General features: G+C 37.3%; 2 protein-coding genes across 3 annotated transcripts; one reads left to right on the top strand and one right to left on the bottom strand.

Moving 5' to 3' along the window:
- The first annotated feature begins 218 nt into the window (after positions 1–218).
- On the top strand, positions 219–4,432 carry LOC8278569 (pentatricopeptide repeat-containing protein At3g54980, mitochondrial). Of its 2 annotated transcripts, XM_015717082.3 has the most exons (3): positions 219–2,549; positions 3,115–3,202; positions 3,694–4,432. In XM_015717082.3, exons 1-2 carry the CDS (start codon positions 374–376, stop codon positions 3,117–3,119), a joined length of 2,181 nt encoding a protein of 726 aa, XP_015572568.2. In that variant the 5' UTR covers positions 219–373; the 3' UTR covers positions 3,120–3,202; positions 3,694–4,432. The 2 variants fall into 2 exon arrangements, with proteins under 2 accessions (XP_015572568.2, XP_015572567.2); XM_015717081.3 differs by having other exon boundaries at positions 220–3,202.
- A 7,489-nt stretch (positions 4,433–11,921) lies between these two features.
- On the bottom strand, positions 11,922–14,317 carry LOC8278571 (GTP-binding nuclear protein Ran-3). Its single transcript, XM_002515509.4, has 8 exons — positions 14,076–14,317; positions 13,817–13,886; positions 13,510–13,566; positions 13,275–13,392; positions 12,971–13,060; positions 12,711–12,890; positions 12,539–12,616; positions 11,922–12,241 (listed from the first exon to the last, which is right to left on the bottom strand). Exons 1-8 carry the CDS (start codon positions 14,076–14,078, stop codon positions 12,172–12,174), a joined length of 666 nt encoding a protein of 221 aa, XP_002515555.1. The 5' UTR covers positions 14,079–14,317; the 3' UTR covers positions 11,922–12,171.
- Between the last annotated feature and the right edge of the window lie 3,571 nt (positions 14,318–17,888).

Raw genomic sequence — 17,888 nt, 5'->3', positions numbered from 1 at the left:
TGTTTTATGATATTTATTTAAGTATAGTATTTGTTAGTTTAATGTGCATAAAATGAAATACTATAATTATAACTTATCTTTATTTTGCTTACATATAATTAGAATGTATTAGAAATATTAAATACTTTCATTAATTTTATTTGTTATGGTTTAGATAAAATGATAATACTGTACATGGAATGTGATATATCAATACTATTAGTTAATCAATATACTAAATAATGCTCGCTTAATTAATAAATTTTCCCAAGACTATTCTATGCAGTACTTGAAAACCAAGCACCAATTCCTTGATTTCTGCGGTTCAATCTCTACTCTACTGTATTACAAAGAGGAGAAGGTTTTTAACATTAATCTTCTCCTACCAATATAAATGAGATCTTCACTCACTTCTTCACCAATCCCTCAATTCTTTATTCGTTCTTTTATAAATCCTAAATCCCTCTGTTCACAACCTCAATTTCCTAATGAACCACAATCCTCGTTATACCAGAATTCCTATCCAAATTTCAGTTATGCAGAGAAAAACAGCCAAGATTCGAACTTTTCGGAAAACCTGATTTTTCTGAAATCCAGACAGGTCGAATTGACCAAACCCGCATCGCAAGATTCAGTCTTGGCACGAACCAATGTGATAGATACTCTTTTAAGTTACAAAAGAGACCCATATTCAGCCTTGACTTACTTCAAACAGTTGGAGTGCACTCGTGGGTTTGTTAGAAGCCTTGATTCTTTATGTGTTTTGCTTCACATTTTAACAAGGTCATCGGAAACTCTTAAACAAGCACAGAATCTGCTTAATCGATTCATTTCTGGTGATTCTGGTCCTATGCCTAATATTCTGGTAGATCACTTCATTGGGAGTACAAAAAGGTTTGATTTTGATTCGGATATTCGAATTTATAATTACTTGTTGAATAGTTATATTAAAGCTAACAAGTTGAATGATGCTATCGGTTGTTTTAATAGATTGGTTGAGAGTGATATTGTTCCTTGGATTAAATTTCTTAATTTCCTTTTGACTGCATTAGTTAAGAATGATATGATTTATGAAGCGCGAGAAGTTTATGAGAAGATGGTTTTGAAAGGGGTCCATGGCGATTGCTTTACAGTTCATATTATGATGCGTGCTAACTTAAAAGATAACAATGAGGAGGAGGCAAAGAAATTCTTTCTAGAGGCAAAGAGTAGAGGGGTGAAACTTGATGCTGCAGCTTATAGCATTGTTATTCAGGCCTTCTGCAAGAATCTTGATGTTGAGTTAGCTTGTGGGCTGTTGAAGGACATGAGAGATAAAGGGTGGGTTCCGTCTGAGGGTACCTTTACTAGTGTTATAGGGGCTTGTGTAAAGCAAGGGAATATGGTGGAAGCATTGAGGCTTAAAGATGAGATGGTGAGTTGTGGGGTGCAAATGAATGTGGTGGTAGCAACAACTTTGGTGAAGGGGTACTGCAAGCAAGATAAACTGGTTAGTGCTTTGGAATTTTTTGATAAAATGAATGAGAACGGACCCAGTCCTAACAGGGTTACTTATGCAGTTCTGATCGAATGGTGTTGTAAGAATGGGAATATGGCTAAAGCATACGATCTTTACACACAAATGAAAAACAAGAACATTTGCCCTACTGTTTTCATTGTGAATTCCTTGATACGGGGATTCCTGAAAGTGGAGTCCCGTGAGGAGGCATCCAAATTATTTGATGAGGCAGTTGCTTGTGACATTGCCAACATTTTCACTTATAACTCTCTCTTATCATGGCTCTGTAAGGAGGGCAAGATGAGTGAAGCGACCACTTTATGGCAAAAGATGTTAGACAAAGGTCTGGCACCTACTAAAGTATCTTACAATAGCATGATACTTGGCCACTGCAGACAAGGCAACTTGGATATGGCAGCTAGTGTATTTTCAGATATGCTTGATTGCGGTTTAAAACCTAATGTGATCACATATTCTATTTTGATGGATGGATATTTCAAAAACGGGGACACTGAATATGGTTTTTATGTATTTGACAGAATGGTGGATGAGAATATTGTTCCATCAGATTTCACTTACAATATTAAGATTAATGGTTTGTGCAAAGTTGGTCGCACTTCTGAGGCACAAGACATGCTGAAGAAGTTCGTTGAGAAGGGTTTTGTTCCTGTCTGCCTAACATACAACAGCATAATGGATGGATTTATAAAGGAAGGCTCAGTCAGTTCTGCTTTAACTGCTTATAGAGAGATGTGTGAAAGCGGAGTTTCTCCAAATGTAATCACATATACTACCTTGATTAATGGGTTCTGCAAAAATAATAATACCGATCTTGCTTTGAAGATGCGGAACGAGATGAGAAACAAGGGTCTTGAACTGGATATTACTGCATATGGTGCTCTAATTGATGGATTTTGCAAAAAACAAGATATAGAAACTGCAAGTTGGCTTTTCTCTGAACTTCTTGATGGTGGGTTATCTCCAAATTCAGTAATTTACAATAGCCTGATAAGTGGCTATAGGAATCTTAACAACATGGAGGCAGCACTCAACTTGCAGAAGAGAATGTTAGGTGAGGGGATTTCTTGTGATTTGCAAACATACACTACACTGATAGATGGATTGCTAAAAGAGGGCAGATTAGTCCTTGCTCTGGATCTTTATTCAGAGATGTCTGCCAAGGGTATCATACCTGATATAATAATTTATACTGTTTTAATAAATGGTCTTTGTGGTAAAGGACAGCTAGAAAATGCGCAGAAAATATTAGCAGAGATGGAAAGGGATAGTATAACACCCAATGTTCCTATTTATAACGCACTGATTGCTGGGCACTTCAAAGCTGGCAATCTGCAGGAGGCCTTTAGACTGCATAATGAAATGCTTGACAAAGGTCTTACTCCAAATGACACTACTTATGATATTCTTATAAATGGAAAAATCAAAGGTGGGAACTCTGGTTCTGGAGTTTCACATGTTTGAATAGCAAGTTGAGCTTCCTTTCAGGAGTCTTGTACTGTAGGTTTTTCCCTCCAAGATATGGAATACATCATGAACAGTGACATTCTTCACTTCACAAATATTACCATCTGCTGCAGTCAAATTTCTTTTGAATTTGCGTATTCTTTATTTGCTAGAATGAGTGCCCTCTCCGATTCCCTTGAAGCAGAATGAAGAATTTCATGAACTACTTCGAATCTTATGCACATTTGCGCACTTTTGTAGGTATGGATGAGTCGATCTATCTACTATTTGGTGCATATATTTGTTCATCATGATTAAATTTGTATATCTGCAGCTTGTTTCAATTTTTCAAATGGAAAAAGAAAAAAAAAATCGACTAAAACTGCTAACTCCAGTTTTCTGGATAATCCTCAAAAACATACATGTACACCTAATATTTTTATTTTAAGAAATTTATTTAAAAAGGAATTCTGTCCTACAAAAATTAGGTGATAGGGCGCAGTGTACACTTCTATGGTTGGTCTTGAACTTAAATTTCAGGTTGAAAAGAAAAGAAAAAACGTTCTTGTACCAAAATAAACTAATATTTTTCTGTCTCTATAAGTCATATCCTGTCGCGAAAATCATAAAACAGCCAACTAAATGTACCTTCAAATTTTTTTGATATTGCTTCATTCTCCAGTTAATCCCATTTTGAATCTTCTGGAGAAATGGATTTGTTCTTAGTGGAGAATACACTCCCTTTTTTGCAGCGCTGAAGTCATTGCTGAGCTTGAAGTTCAAAGATGGAAAAGGGATGAAAAGGATCAACGAGCAAGATTCGATCAAGAAAGTGATAGAGAAGGCTGTTAATAAATATCTTCGGCCTGAAGCACAAAAAATGATAGAAAAGGAAGAAGCTATTCAAGATCATCGGCCTCTTGAACATTTCCATACACTATTTACTGCCACAAGATGGTGGAGAATAGCATAGGGAAAACAAAGTCAAATATTGGGGCTCATATCATTCTGCCAAGGAGCTGAAGAGCATGGGAATCCACTTCCAGCCAAAGCAAGATACTAGTTCCATTGATATAAAAATTAAGAGCAACATCCTTACAGGAGTCCTCAGGCTTACTCTAAGTTGGGCAGCGACCAATTATCTGTTTCTGAACTTGGTGGCTGGTTTAAGGAGCTTGGCCTGGCATACCTAATGGTGCAGAGATTACTTCTTATATTAGAGAAACACAATGAATAGATGGATAGCTGAGTGGTTGCTTATTCACCTCAGTAGCTCTTGGACAGTTTTGGCATTTGCTGCTGCAAGTTTTGCCCCGATTCTTACTGCAATTCAAACTTGTGTGTCAGTTATCCCACCTAAAAAAATTGACTCGCAAGCCATGAGAGTAGGTCGTGCAATGGCATATCTGAGATATAAGGCTTTGTGTCTTTATGTATTGGGTTTGAAGTTGTATGTCCAATAAACAATTATGAAATGAGTAGTTTGCTCTACGTTAATGTGGTCCACTATCCGGGCCAAATTGTTATGGTTGCGATCATAGAATGTTTGTTTTAAATCCCCAGGGCCATAGAAGAATTAGTAAACGCATATGATAAATTCATTAAAAGAACTGCAAGTCAAACAGGTAGAATATATTACACTTAAAGAAAGGTCGTCCTTTAATTTCTGACTTGGTAGAGCCTGGACGCACTTCAATTGAATGAGGGGACACTTGTGATAGTATAGCAGGTGACGGCGGCGATGCAGCCAGTTGAGTTGAAGCTGCAATTGGAGGCGCTGGTGGATATGAAGGTGGAACTAAAGGAGTTAAAACCTCGCTCTACTTCTAGAGAGCTAGAGAGGGTGGTCACGGCCGGAGACATTTGTCACGTGAGTTTTGTTTTGTCCATAAAACTTAGTCCATGTGCGGCCTAGCTCACTTGATTCACCCGGTTTCAAGATTGCTAGTAAGTCTTTTCACGAATGCCAAACTCGGCAAGATGACAGCAATTACGCCAACGCAAGTATGCCTAAGAAAAAGGCATAAAGAGAGTACAAGAGTTTGGAAATGTAAGCTTATATTGCTATGTTCTCAACTTTATACAAACCAGGAATGGAGGGGGTATTTATAGGCATAGATGGCTACCATTCTCATCTCCTTAAATGAATGTTCTAGAATGCTACCTATATCCATACATGTCTAGAATATTCTAGAGTAGTTTACATGTGTCTAAAATATTCTAGAGTAGTCTAGTATATACAAGAAGTATCTACACTCTTCTAGAGTATTCTAGAAGTGTCTACATCCTTCTAGAGCGTTCTAGAGAGTTTTACACTATTCTAGAGTATTCTACAGAGTTCTACACTATTCAAGAGTGTTCTAGAGAATTCCGCACTATTTTAGTACTTTTCGGCAAAACTTTTTGGATTTGAACTCCACTGTGTGACATTCTCCCTCAACTAATCAGGCAACGCCCCCGTTGCCTTCTCCTCGTAAGCTTTGATTTGCTTCTCAAATTGCCATAAGTCGCGAATAAGCTCCCAACTTACATCACTTTCGGGAAGTCTCTTCCACTTGACAAGAAACTCGGTCGTTAGGGGTTGATTAGATTGTGGCACCTTACGATGGGAGATGATATAGTCCACCTCTTTGTCATATTGAGCCCGCACATTCAAATGAGCTCTTTTAGACTTACCTCGGCCTGGGTCATCGAGATCCTCCCTATAAAGCTTTAGCATGCTCACATGGAAAACGAGATGGATCTTGATGCCTTGTGGAAGTTCCACCTTATATGCTACCTTGCCTACATGTTTAATAATGGGGAAATATCCATTGTACCTTCTTTTGAGGCCCCAATGAAGTCTATCGGCTTAGCCATGCAAAAATAGCTTAACAAGCACCTTGTCCCCTTTCTTAAACTCCATTGGTCTTCTCTTCTTGTCTGCCCACTTCTTCATTCTCTTGGACGCCTTCTCCAAGTAGGCTCGAGCAACATCAGCTTGCTCCTTCTATTCCTTCGCAAGCTTTAAAGCGAGTGGACTTTGACTTGACCAATCCATGACAAGAGTGCTTGATGTGTAAGGTTGTTGGCCCATGACTGTCTCAAATGGACTCTTGCCCGTAGATTCACTTCTTTGCAAATTATAAGAGAATTGGGCAACATCAAGCAACTTAGCCCAATCTCGTTGGTTGGCACTCACGTAGTTCCTTAAATATAGCTCCAAGAGAGCATTGATCCTCTCGGTTTGCCCATTGGTTTGGGGGTGCAAGCTTGTAAAGAACTTGAGGTCGGCGCCTAGTAGCTTGAACAATTCCGTCCAAAAATGACCTATGAAGCGAGTATCTCGATCACTCACTATCCATTTTGGCACACGCCATTACTTTATCACATGCTTTATAAAAAGACGGGCGGCTTCTTCGACAGTGACGACCTTTGGAGCGGGAATGAAGATACCATACTTTGAGAATCGATCCACCACCACGAAGATCCATGCACATCCTTCGGATAAAGGAAGCCTTACGATAAAATCCATGGAAATACTTTCCTATAGTCTCTCGAAAATAGAAAGTGGCTCTAGCAAACCTGATATGAATCAAGGCTGCCATGAGATTCCATTGAAAAGGCATGTACCAAAAGATCCAAAATGGAAATGCAACTCATGCATGAAAACAAGAGTCCAACCTTATAATGAAGCATTCAGTTCATTTTGAAGAATAAAAGCCATTCGACTATGATTAGGCCTTTGGACTTAATTCATATTTATATGGGTTCTTATCTTTTGGGTTTTAGCTTAAGTAATTATTTTAGTTTATTTTTATTTAATTAAGGATTGTTTTATTAGGTGTTAGTTATATGTGTGTTGTGTGGAGTTACAAATGAGTGCACATGTTTAGTTGTCATTTGGGAGTTACAAAATGAGTGTCATCAATGTACAAAATAACCATTTTTAATGAGTTTTAAGGGGAATTAAAGGGAAAAACGTGGGAAAGCTCAAAAGACATCTATTTAGGTTTCTTTGTCTTGTTTTCGTTATAAATATCAAAGCCAAATTTATTTGTAAAGAATAGAATTGATGAATGATAATCTTTATTTGCTCTTTGTGAGTGTCTTTGCTTAAGTTTTTGTATGAACTTTGAACTTATCAAACTATTTTTAGTTTGTGGCATTCTCTAACCAAAATCTTGTGTTTGAGTCTTAACTTATCAAATCATACTTGGTTTGTGGCGTTTAGAGTTGAATTCAAGTGCTAGTTTCATTGTTGAAACTAGTTTTTCCTAACTTCACTTAAAGAGATCCTTGGATTTTGGAATCATCTTGATTGGAAGGTGTTTTATTGTATTCCATATGTATCATAACTCATTAGTTATTGGGGTGTATGGTTGCTAAGATAATGATTTCCTATCAAAACCATTTAGGGCTTATTGCTCCATCTTGTCTTGTTGGCACACAAGACAAGTCCTTACATAGGCTTCCACATCTACCCTTATACGAGGCCAATAGTAGGCATTCTCCACAAAATCCATTGTGCGTTGTATGCCTGGATGACCCGGCCACTTGCTATCATAGCACTCTTTGATGATCTCCTTTCTAAGATTGTCATAGAGTGGCACGTATAGCCTCCTCCTTTTGGTGTAAAGCAAGTCCCCTTCTAGCCAATATCTCCGAGTCTTGCCTTTTCGAACAAGAGCCATAAAGTCCTTAGCCATGGAATCATGCTTTAGTCCTTCCTTGATGCGCTCCACCAAGTTGTACGTAGGGCTGCTTATATCGACAAGCTTCACCTTTCAACTTATTGCATCGGTAACAAAGTTTACTTTACCCGGCTTATACTCTATGACATAGACAAATTCCACAAGGAAGTCTTGCCACCTAGCTTGCTTCAAATAGAGCTTCTTCTGAGTTTGAAAGTAGCTAGTGACAACATTGTCGGTCTTGACAATAAACTTATTGCCAAGCAAGTAGTGCCTCTATGTCCGCAAGCAATGCATTATGGCGATCATCTCCTTTTTTTGCACCGTATACTTTTTTTCAGTGTCATTGAGCTTCCTACTCTCGAAGGCTATTGGATGCCCCTCTTACATAAGTACTCTACCAATAGCAAAGAACGGAAGCATCGGTGTGGATCTCAAATGCCTTCGTATGGTCGGGAAGTGCTAAAATCGGCTCCTCCATAATGGTCTTTTTTATCCCTTTAAAGGCTTGTTGGCACTTTGTAGACTAGTCCCACACATGCCCCTTCTTTAACAGATCCGTCAAAGGAGCGGCAATGGATGAATAACCCTTAATGAACCTTCGATAGTAGTTCACCAAACCAAGGAAGGATCTCAACTCAGTAACCTTGGTTGGCGACTCCCAATCTTGGATGGCCTTCACCTTTGAACCATCCATCCTTAGTTTTCCATTGCCAATGATATGCCTAAGGAATCACCTCTCGTTGGGAAAAGGAGCATTTCTCCTTTTTAACATAGAGCTTGTTGTCGTTTAAGGCTTCGAACACTAGCCTTAGATGTTCCACGTGCTCCTCTAAAGTGTTGCTATATACAACAATATCGTCAAGGTAAACAACAATGAAACGATCAAGGTAAGGAGCAAGTACCTTGTTCATAAGAGTACAAAATGTGGCCGGTGCATTTGTGATGCCAAAAGGCATGACAAGGAACTCGTAGGATCCATATCTCGTGATACGTGCCGTTTTTAGCTCATGTCCCCCGAAGATGTGCACTTGATAGAACCCGGATCGCAAAAATCTAACTTGGTAAACCACTTAGCACCACCAAGTTGATCGAAGATGTCGACAATGTGAAGAATGGGATACTTATTCTTGACGGTGATCTTGTTCAGTGCACGATAGTCAATGCACAACCGAAGAGAACCATCATGCTTCTTTTGAAACAAAACCGATGCACCATATGGAGCTTTGGATGGCCTAATGTAGCCTGCATCAAGTAGCTCATTAAGTTGCCTCCTTAGTTCCTCTAGCTTCGGAGGCGCCATACGATAGGGTGCAAAGGCGGGTGGCTTGGCTCCCTGCTCTAATTTAATCTCGTGGTCCACCTCTCGTCGTGGTGGAAGCTTCTTTGGCAACTTGGGTGGCATAACATTGTTGAACTCATCGAGCACGCCTTGGATAAGGCTTGGAAGTTTGGCACCATCATCGCTAGGACCTCCTTCCACCTTGAGGGTTGCTAGAAAGGTTGGCTCCTACCTTTTCACCCCTTTAGAAAGTTGTATAGCCGATACCATCATATCTTGGCTTAGCTACCTCTTTATCAGCATCATACAAGGTTGGCTATTCTCCATTATGCATATGGTGTTGGTGTAGGGAACTAAGAATGCCTTCACCATATCGTGGAAGTCCATGCCAAAATAAAAACATTGATCATCAATAGGAGCAATGATGATATTGACCTTACCTTGGCATTGGTCTATATGAATATTTGTCCCTCTCACTATATGCCAACGATGGGTAGCCTCTTAGCATTTACACCCTTGATATAGCCCTTCTCCTTTTTATAAGATAGCCCTATAAAGTCAACCACCTACTTCGCCATGTACACCGTATCGGCCTCAGTATCCACCATAGCTTGTGCCTCCGACATTAGTCTCCACATACATTTGACCACGAGGCTTTTGTTCCACTTTAGCCTGGATGGCATTAAGGAGTCGAAAGGAGGTAATTATTCGTTTTCTTCTTGCTTCTCCTCGTCGGTGATTACTAAGGCTCCAAGCTTCCCACACTTTGGACACTCGTAAGCACGATGAGATCCATCGCAAATGAAGCAAGCAAGCTTTTTCGGAGAAGAACCACCCTTGTCTTCCTTCTTCCACTTGCCTTTGTCCTTGTATGAAGCCTTGCCATCCTTGGTAGAAGATCTTCCCCTACCTCTCCACCTTTGTCACTTCCCTCGTACTTTTTTACCTTAGGCTTAAACAAGTCCTTCTTCAACTCAATTAAGGACTCGGCGATCGCCATCGCAGTGGCAAGGTCTTGCACAGCTCGCCTTTCTAGCTCCAATTGAGCCCACTGTGACAAGCCATCAATAAAGGCATAGAATGCTTCTTTCTCTCGCAAGTTAAGAATTTCCAATATCAATTCGGAGAATTCTTTCACATATTCCTGAATGTAGCAATCTCTATGTTGGAGTCGTCGAAGGTTTGACCTTGCCTCCTTTTCGGCATTATCAGGATAGAATTGCTTCTTAAGCTCCTGCACAAAATCATCCCACGTATCAATGGTGTAAAGGCCCTTTTCCACATCCTCGTATCTGCATCTCCACCACACGGTAGCAACATCACTTAAATAAAGATACAAACTTTACTTTAGTGGCTTCGTCCACTATGCCTACTGCATCAAAATATCTCTCCAAGTTCCATAAGAAGTTGTCGATCTCCCTCGCACTCCTAGCCCTACTATAAGCCTTTGGTTTATGAGCATCGACTTTGTGCACCATTGTGACTTGCGCTCCCAACTACTCGCCAACGCGGTCTTGCACAAGTTAAATCCACCTCAAGCTTATCGACCTTCTCCATGCATTGGACAAGCAACTTCTTAAGAACCTCATTGTCCCTCGCTAAAAATTATCGGCGAGAATGTTTAAAGCACCTTGCACCTCCCCATGAAGCTCCCTATCATCCTCCTTGGACTCTAGCTTCTCGATGCGAAGGTCCATGTCTTTGATTTTATCCCCCCAATCGGAAACGACAGTCTCCACCTTGACTAGCCTCTCTTCCATTGCGTCAATTACGTCTCGGGACTTATCCTTACGGCTTTTCCACCATCCTTTCCTCCTTCCCTAGGAGCGGGAGGAGCGATAGAAGTGGATTGCTCACCAACTTTGGCCATAATCTCGTGTAAGATTTCCCAAAGGACTCAACCGCGCTCTGATACCAACTGTCATGTGAATTCTATTTTGTCCGCAAACTTAGCCCACGTGCGGCCTAGCTCACTTGATTCACCCGGTGTCAAGATTGCTAATAAGCCTTCCCATGAATGCCAAACTTGGCAAGATGACAACAATTACGCCAACCCAAGTATGCCTAAGAAAAAAGCACAAAGAGAGCACAAGAATTTAGAAATATAAGCTTATATTATTATGTTCTCAACCTTATACAAATAAGGAATGGAAAGAGTATTTATAAGCATGGATGGCTACCATTCTCACCTCCTTAAATGAATGTTCTAAAATGCTACCTATATCCATACATGTCTAGAATATTATAGTGTGTCTAGAATATTATAGAGTAGTCTAGTATACACAAGAAGTGTCTACACCATTCTAGCATATTTTAAAAGTATTTAGACCCTTCTAGAGAGTTCTAGACTATTCTATAGTGTTGTAGAGAATTCTACACTATTTAAAAGTGTTTTAGAAAATTCCGCACTGCTCTAGGTAATGACACATCAGCATTTGTGCTGGGGAGGTTTCCGCACTGCTCTAGGTAATGACACATCAGCATTTGTGCTGGGGAGGTTGAAGGTGGCAGTGCTCCGGCTGTAGGTGGATAGAAGCCAATGATGGCGGTAGTGGTTGCAGGCTGCCATTGGCTGTCATTAATAGAAAGTATAGAAGAGCGAAGAAGCCACAGCCGCAACCTCCAACGATTTCCACACACCAAGACCATATTCTTTTATTTTACAATTTTTTTCCAAATACTGACCAAATTCTTTTATTTTACAATTTTACATGCGTATTAATTTAGAAGTTGAGGCAAATCATTAGGAAAAGGAATATAAAAGTCGCCAACTAAAATTCACCGCTTAGACCATGATAACAGCTGCCAATTAAGTTATAATGCTTTATACTTGGCCCGTAAATAATTTTTTTTTTAAAAAGGAGCAAAAATCGGCTGTGTCGGAGCAGACAAAACATTACAAACCAGGGTTTTACATGCACACCGCTGATCGGAAATTAATAATAATTTCACAGGACGGAAGCACCACATGCAACCACATTCAAACAAACCATTTTAAATGAAGAGAAGAGAGAAGAGAAGCATATAGAACACTATAACATCCTAAAGATTTTTTGACCAGAAATTCGAAAACTGTTGGTGCGATAAGAAAGAATAAACACTGCAAAGACATGAAACATAAAACTCAAAGACAAATGGGTAAACAATAGAACCCAAGAACAATTCAGTTCATACTCGTACATGTCCAAGGACATTCAATCACATCCTCAAAAACCGTACTAAAACTTCTTCCAGCAAACCCAAAGCCTCCGTCTACTTATTAATCCGTCTACTTATTACTCAAAAGTATCATCATCGTCGTCTGGAAGAGGTTGACTTGCAGCTTGAGCAAGTTCTGCCTCATGCCTGTTCAAGTAAACAACACATCAAAGAGTTAAAAGGAGTACAGCTGATCTAAAACAAATAATAAACCAGCAGATTAAGACAGAGATGAAAGTCTTAACGGGTAAGTGATTAAAATGGATAATTTACTCGGAAGGAACAGTATCAAAAACATCAGACATTTATCACTACTAATTCTCACTCCTATAACCCTCGCCCATGTGCACATAAACACAAATTCGAGTGCAAGCACATCGTTGAATAGATGTGGAAAAATTTAGGCTAACCGAAAGGTCTAAATGTATAGTATAGAACACTTACTGTTGCTGTGCTGCCAAGTCAATTTGCACTTCTGGAGGTGCAAGGGCTGGAGACTCAACAAAATGCAAACTAGGATCACTGCAGGAGAAAAAACATTATTAGCCATGTCAATGACATTCGTTCTTGAAAATAACATAAAAGATATGTTCTGAAGTCAAATAGTACTACTTACCCTGCAAGTTTTCTTGCAAGATACAGAAAAGGCTTCTCAAAATTGTAATTGCTCTTTGCAGAAATCTCATAGTACTGCAAGTTCTTTTTACGGTGGAAAGTAACCTGTTTTGCCTTTACCTGCCTGTTTTTCACATCAACCTTGTTCCCACAAAGAACAATAGGAATATTTTCGCAAACCCTGAAAAATAAGCAGCAAGGTAACAATGAGACTAAAAACAGCTTGCCAAAAGAGAGACTTATGACTTGAAGAATAAGTACCTGCAAAGATCCCGATGCCATGTAGGTACATTCTTATATGTTAACCGAGCAGTAACATCAAACATGATGATAGCACATTGCCCGTGAATGCTGCAAAATAAAAGAAACAACTTCTTAATGGCTTCGACAAGCTACATAACAATGCCATAGAAGAATCATTATATCCAGAATGAAAGCCAAAATCAAATATTCAGAAGTCAAGCTTTTACATGTACAAGTTATGAGAAAATAACAAATGCAGTAGAAATCCACACTGAAGACAGATACGGCCAACAAAAAAAAAATGACGAACTAATCTACTTACTAGTATCCATCCCTAAGCCCACCAAATTTCTCTTGTCCAGCAGTGTCCCAGCAGTAGAATCGGATTTTTCCACAGTTGGTGAAGAAATCCAATGGATGAACTTCAACACCAATGGTTGCTGTAAAGTAAAACAAAAAGAAACCAATTCAGGGATACAACCAAAAAACAAGATCACGATATATACACATCAAGTAAAATTATCAGATTAAACTGGAATCAAGAAGTGAATTCTTACGCTCATATTTCTTCTCAAACTCTCCAGTAAGATGCCTTTTCACAAAGGTAGTTTTCCCTGCATACAATAAACAAACCATCCAACACATCAGTGCAAATCATACTGAAACCCCCAAAAAGATAATACCTCAAATGAGAAACGATACCAAATCCCTAGGCAAAACATGAAAAAATAAAAGGAAAGCCAGGAACGTAAGGCAAAGATCAAAAAGCCAAACGCAGAATACACAAATTTTTCGCGTCCCAGAGGCCAACTTATATGAAAATCTGAAACAAAGACCAATTAAGCAAAAACCCACAAAACATACCTGTACCACCATCGCCAACGATAACAAGCTTGAAACTTGGATAATCAACAGTCGGCTGATTGGGTAAAGCCTATATGACAAAAAAGAAAGAAAGAACACAAATCATTATTACCAGCAGTAAAATAAAGATCAGAAGCCCTAAATCCAATTCAAACAATATCTCATACATAGATCGACGAAATATAAAGACTGCAATACAGATCCAACAAAAAGAACGACGAAACGAAGAGAGACCGCAAATGAAGATTATAAACCTCACCATTTTTATATTTTCTGCAGAGCTCTGTTTTTGAAACGTAGATTTGAATGTTTTTATGCGTACGCGAGACAGGTCTTAGAACCTTTGAGAGGGGGTTTATAAAGAGGAGGTTTAAGCAGACCCTAATTTCATTTCAATTTCGATCTCCTGCGTTATGGAGCATGGAATTGGGGGATCTCGGAGATTGCTGATTGGAGATTGATGGAAGTTAGTGGTGGGGATTTGGTCTGTATCTTGCGTTGTGTTGTAGCGGATTTAAATTTCAATGTATTTCAAACTTCTCAGGTGGCTTAGAGCTGACGCGAGTCTTTCGACCGTCAGATTAAAGTTAGTCAAAGTGAATCGCTTGATGATGCAACGTGTCAGATTTGAGTTTCGGTTCTTAATGTTTTGGATTTGTTGAATGGGGTGAGGCTTTTGTAGGCCCATTTGAAGGGTTAAGTAGGTTAGGGTTCTCCTTAATGGACCCAAGCTTTTCATGACAATCTCTTTCTCACCAAAATGACCTTTTGTTAAGGCTCCATTTGTCTGCGCAAGATAAATGTTTTCATTTTTGTCATTTGGTTATATATGGAAATTATTTTACACATTTGGAGTCTTTTGGAAAATGTCACTTTATAACTATTTAAAATCTTATATTTAAATTTCTATAGTTTCAAATTATATTAAAATAGTGCAAAATTAAGAAATAAATAAATAAACTATTTTAAAATTTTTTGGTGACATATTAATGATTGGTGCCGGTTACAAGAATTGGTATTAACTAAAAGTATCGAAAATGATTGCTAATAGTAAATATACTAATAGAATAATATAAGTTTATGTTGCTTTTGTTATAAGCTTGTATAATATTTTATAAAAGCAGCTTTTTTTTCAAATAGAAAGTTATTCGCTTGGAGGTTGCTTAAGAAAAGTTAGCTAAATTTACTTTATTTAATTAAGAAAATATTTTCCGTTAATATTTTTTCTTAAATGTATTAAACACCAGAAAAAGAAAAGTGAAAATTATTTTTTGCATGTGTTCTTTAAAAAAATCAATCTTAGTTCATTTTGAATTTTTATACTAATTATAAGGGATTCGTTTAATTTCTTTTTTCTGTTTATTATCCATTTCTTTCTAAGACTAAAAACAATAATAATTATATCTGATGAGTTATTTGATGATTAAAAAAGTAAAAAACATACATATAAATTTAGTGTGATGTCAGATATAAACTTTAATATAAGCTAAGTTTTAAATTTGAATTTCTTTTTTTATTTACAATAAAAATTAATAAAATTGAAAGATTCTGTAATTAGATAGTGTGATGTTTTAGGCAAAGACCTTAATTATTTGTGTTTATTGATCAAGTCCCCATTATGTATTATCACTCTCCTAAACTTCTATTTTTTATTTGGTTGAAGATTTTTCTTTTCGACAATAATGCCAACCTTTAGTGTGTTTGGACTTTATAATACACAAATTCCTCTCCAAATTACCTAGTTCTCAAACAATGTGAAACCCTAAGTCACCATCTAAGAATTTTCCCACTTATTTCTTAACTTGTCTACAATCATTGTCGTCACTCCTTAATCATTAAAATGGTAGTTATGCTTGATCGATATTATATTTTATTACCCTGGTGTTAATAAGTCTTTTACAGGTGTAGTTGGTGAGGTTAGCTTCTGCAATTTGAGAATGTTTGAAGATGAATCAATTATTTAGTTATTTTGATAGAATTTTTTTTTTTTTTTTTTGCTAAATAATATAAATGAATAAAGAATAGAACTCAAAAATAGCTCACTCGCTTCATTGAAACCATATAACTAAAACTTCTTCCAGCATTCTCAAAGCTTCCATCTACTTTTTACTCAAATGTGCCAGCATCATCATCCGGAAGAGGTTGACTTGTAGCTTGAGCAAGCTCAGCCTTATGCTTGTTGAGATAAACAGCACAAAGTGTTGCAAGGCATATAACTAATCTAAACAATAATTGTAAATAGAGTAAGACGAAGAGATAGAAATATAGTGCTTTAAATGAATAAATTCCTCTGTGGAAACCTATAATAAACACCAAATATTTATCACTATCGACTCCCACTCCTACATGTCTCACTCATATGCATGTAACCACATCATTGATTTAATCTATCCAATAAGCTATAATAATCTTTTGTTGAAGTGCAAATTCAAGGACAAGCGCATTCTTGTATACATGTGGAAATATTTAGGTCAACTTAAAGGCCAAATGTATAACACAAAATATTTACTGTTGTTGTGCTGCCGGGTCAATTTGCACTTATAGAGGTACAAGGGCTGGAGACTCGACGAAATGCAAACTAGGATCCCTTCAGAAGAAAACACATTGTTAGCCATGTCAATCATCATCACCTCAAATGAAAAGCGAAAAAGATACCAAATCCTTAGGCAAAACACAAAAAAACCAAAAATAAAAACAAAAAAGAAAGATTAAATTTTTTTGGCTTCCCAACATACATAAAAGTCCTAAATAAAGATTAATTTAACAAGAACTCCTAAAATATACATGTACCAATATCGCCGCCAATAACAAGCTTGAGACTTGAATAATCAACAGTTGACTGAATAGGTAAAGCCTATGTAACAGAAAAGAAAACACAAAATCCTATATCATTTACTAACTTAATAGATCGAGGATTGCATATACAGATTCAACAAAGAAGCAAAGAGATATTGTAAATGAAGATATTAACTTTACTAATTTTTTAGCGGAGTCTTGTTTCGGTAATGGAAATTTGAATGTTCGTTCTGCGTAGAAAGGGATGGACTAGAACCTTTGAGAGAGGGTTTTTAAAGAGAACTAAGCAATCCGTAATTTCATTTCAATATCAATCGTTTGTGTTATGGAACATGGAATTGGTGGAGTCTGGAAGATTGTTGTGTTGAGATTGATGGAAACAGATGGTGGTGATTTGGTTTGTGTTGTCGGAAATGTAAATCTTGATGTATTTCAAACTCCTCAGGTGCTTAGAACCTGCGCCAACGTCGAATTAAAGTTAGCAACATGCGACCTGTCAGGTTTGAGTTTCAAATTCTTAAGCTTTTATAGGCCCATTTGATGGGTTACGTAGATTTGAGTTCTCCTAAATTGTCCCAAACTAACCATGAAACTTGATACCATAGAATTTTAAAATTTTAATCTGTATTAAAATAAATATTTTGACATACAGATATAAATTATGCCACTTATTTGTAACTCAATACAGATATAAATATATATTAACAGTATATTTGTAATCCTTAAAAACAGTTGCTGAAGTTGACAACTCTGGCCTTTCTTTTCTTCTTTTTACTTTCAATTCACATTAGCTGATCAACGTATTTATATTCAAATGATAATGATGGACAAAAAATGCAAATACTTATACATAATTAACCTATTTCGGATTATTCTTTTTTATTTTTCTTTAAAAAAATATACACAGATTTCGGAGAAAGAAAAATAGTATAGAATTGGAAACTTCGAAGAAACAATACCAAAAGCAAATGCCTGTTAACAATATCAAAATGGAGCATAATTACAATCAAATTGCCTTCTGCACCTTGCAGCAGGACACATATATAATATATATACACCCACTTAAGCTTAACTAAAATGTGGGCTAACTTTTCACAGCCACGGATGAACAAAATTATGAAAAACCTTTTTTTCTTATTTATTTTTTTAAAGTACATTTACCACTTCATATATGTAATAAAATCACAATATACTAATAAGCTACCCATGACATTATTATTAATAATTATATTTATATATAAATATATACCATTTTATTTTTGGATTATGCTAAAAC

This window comes from Ricinus communis, chromosome 3 (genome assembly GCF_019578655.1).
Source record: "Ricinus communis isolate WT05 ecotype wild-type chromosome 3, ASM1957865v1, whole genome shotgun sequence".
NCBI lineage: Eukaryota > Viridiplantae > Streptophyta > Magnoliopsida > Malpighiales > Euphorbiaceae > Ricinus > Ricinus communis.
This window is presented reverse-complemented; position numbering and strand designations above follow the sequence as displayed.

Bases quoted from the DNA above. Each gene is read 5' to 3' on its own strand.
- LOC8278569 (XM_015717081.3), top strand. From the start codon at position 374: ATGAGATCTTCACTCACTTCTTCACCAATCCCTCAATTCTTTATTCGT.
- LOC8278571 (XM_002515509.4), bottom strand. The intron at 12,617-12,710 runs GTAAGTAGTACT...TTTCTCCTGCAG, and splicing joins CTTGCAAGAAAACTTGCAGG to TGATCCTAGTTTGCATTTTG. The intron at 12,242-12,538 runs GTAAGTGTTCTA...TTACTTGAACAG, and splicing joins GACTTGGCAGCACAGCAACA to GCATGAGGCAGAACTTGCTC.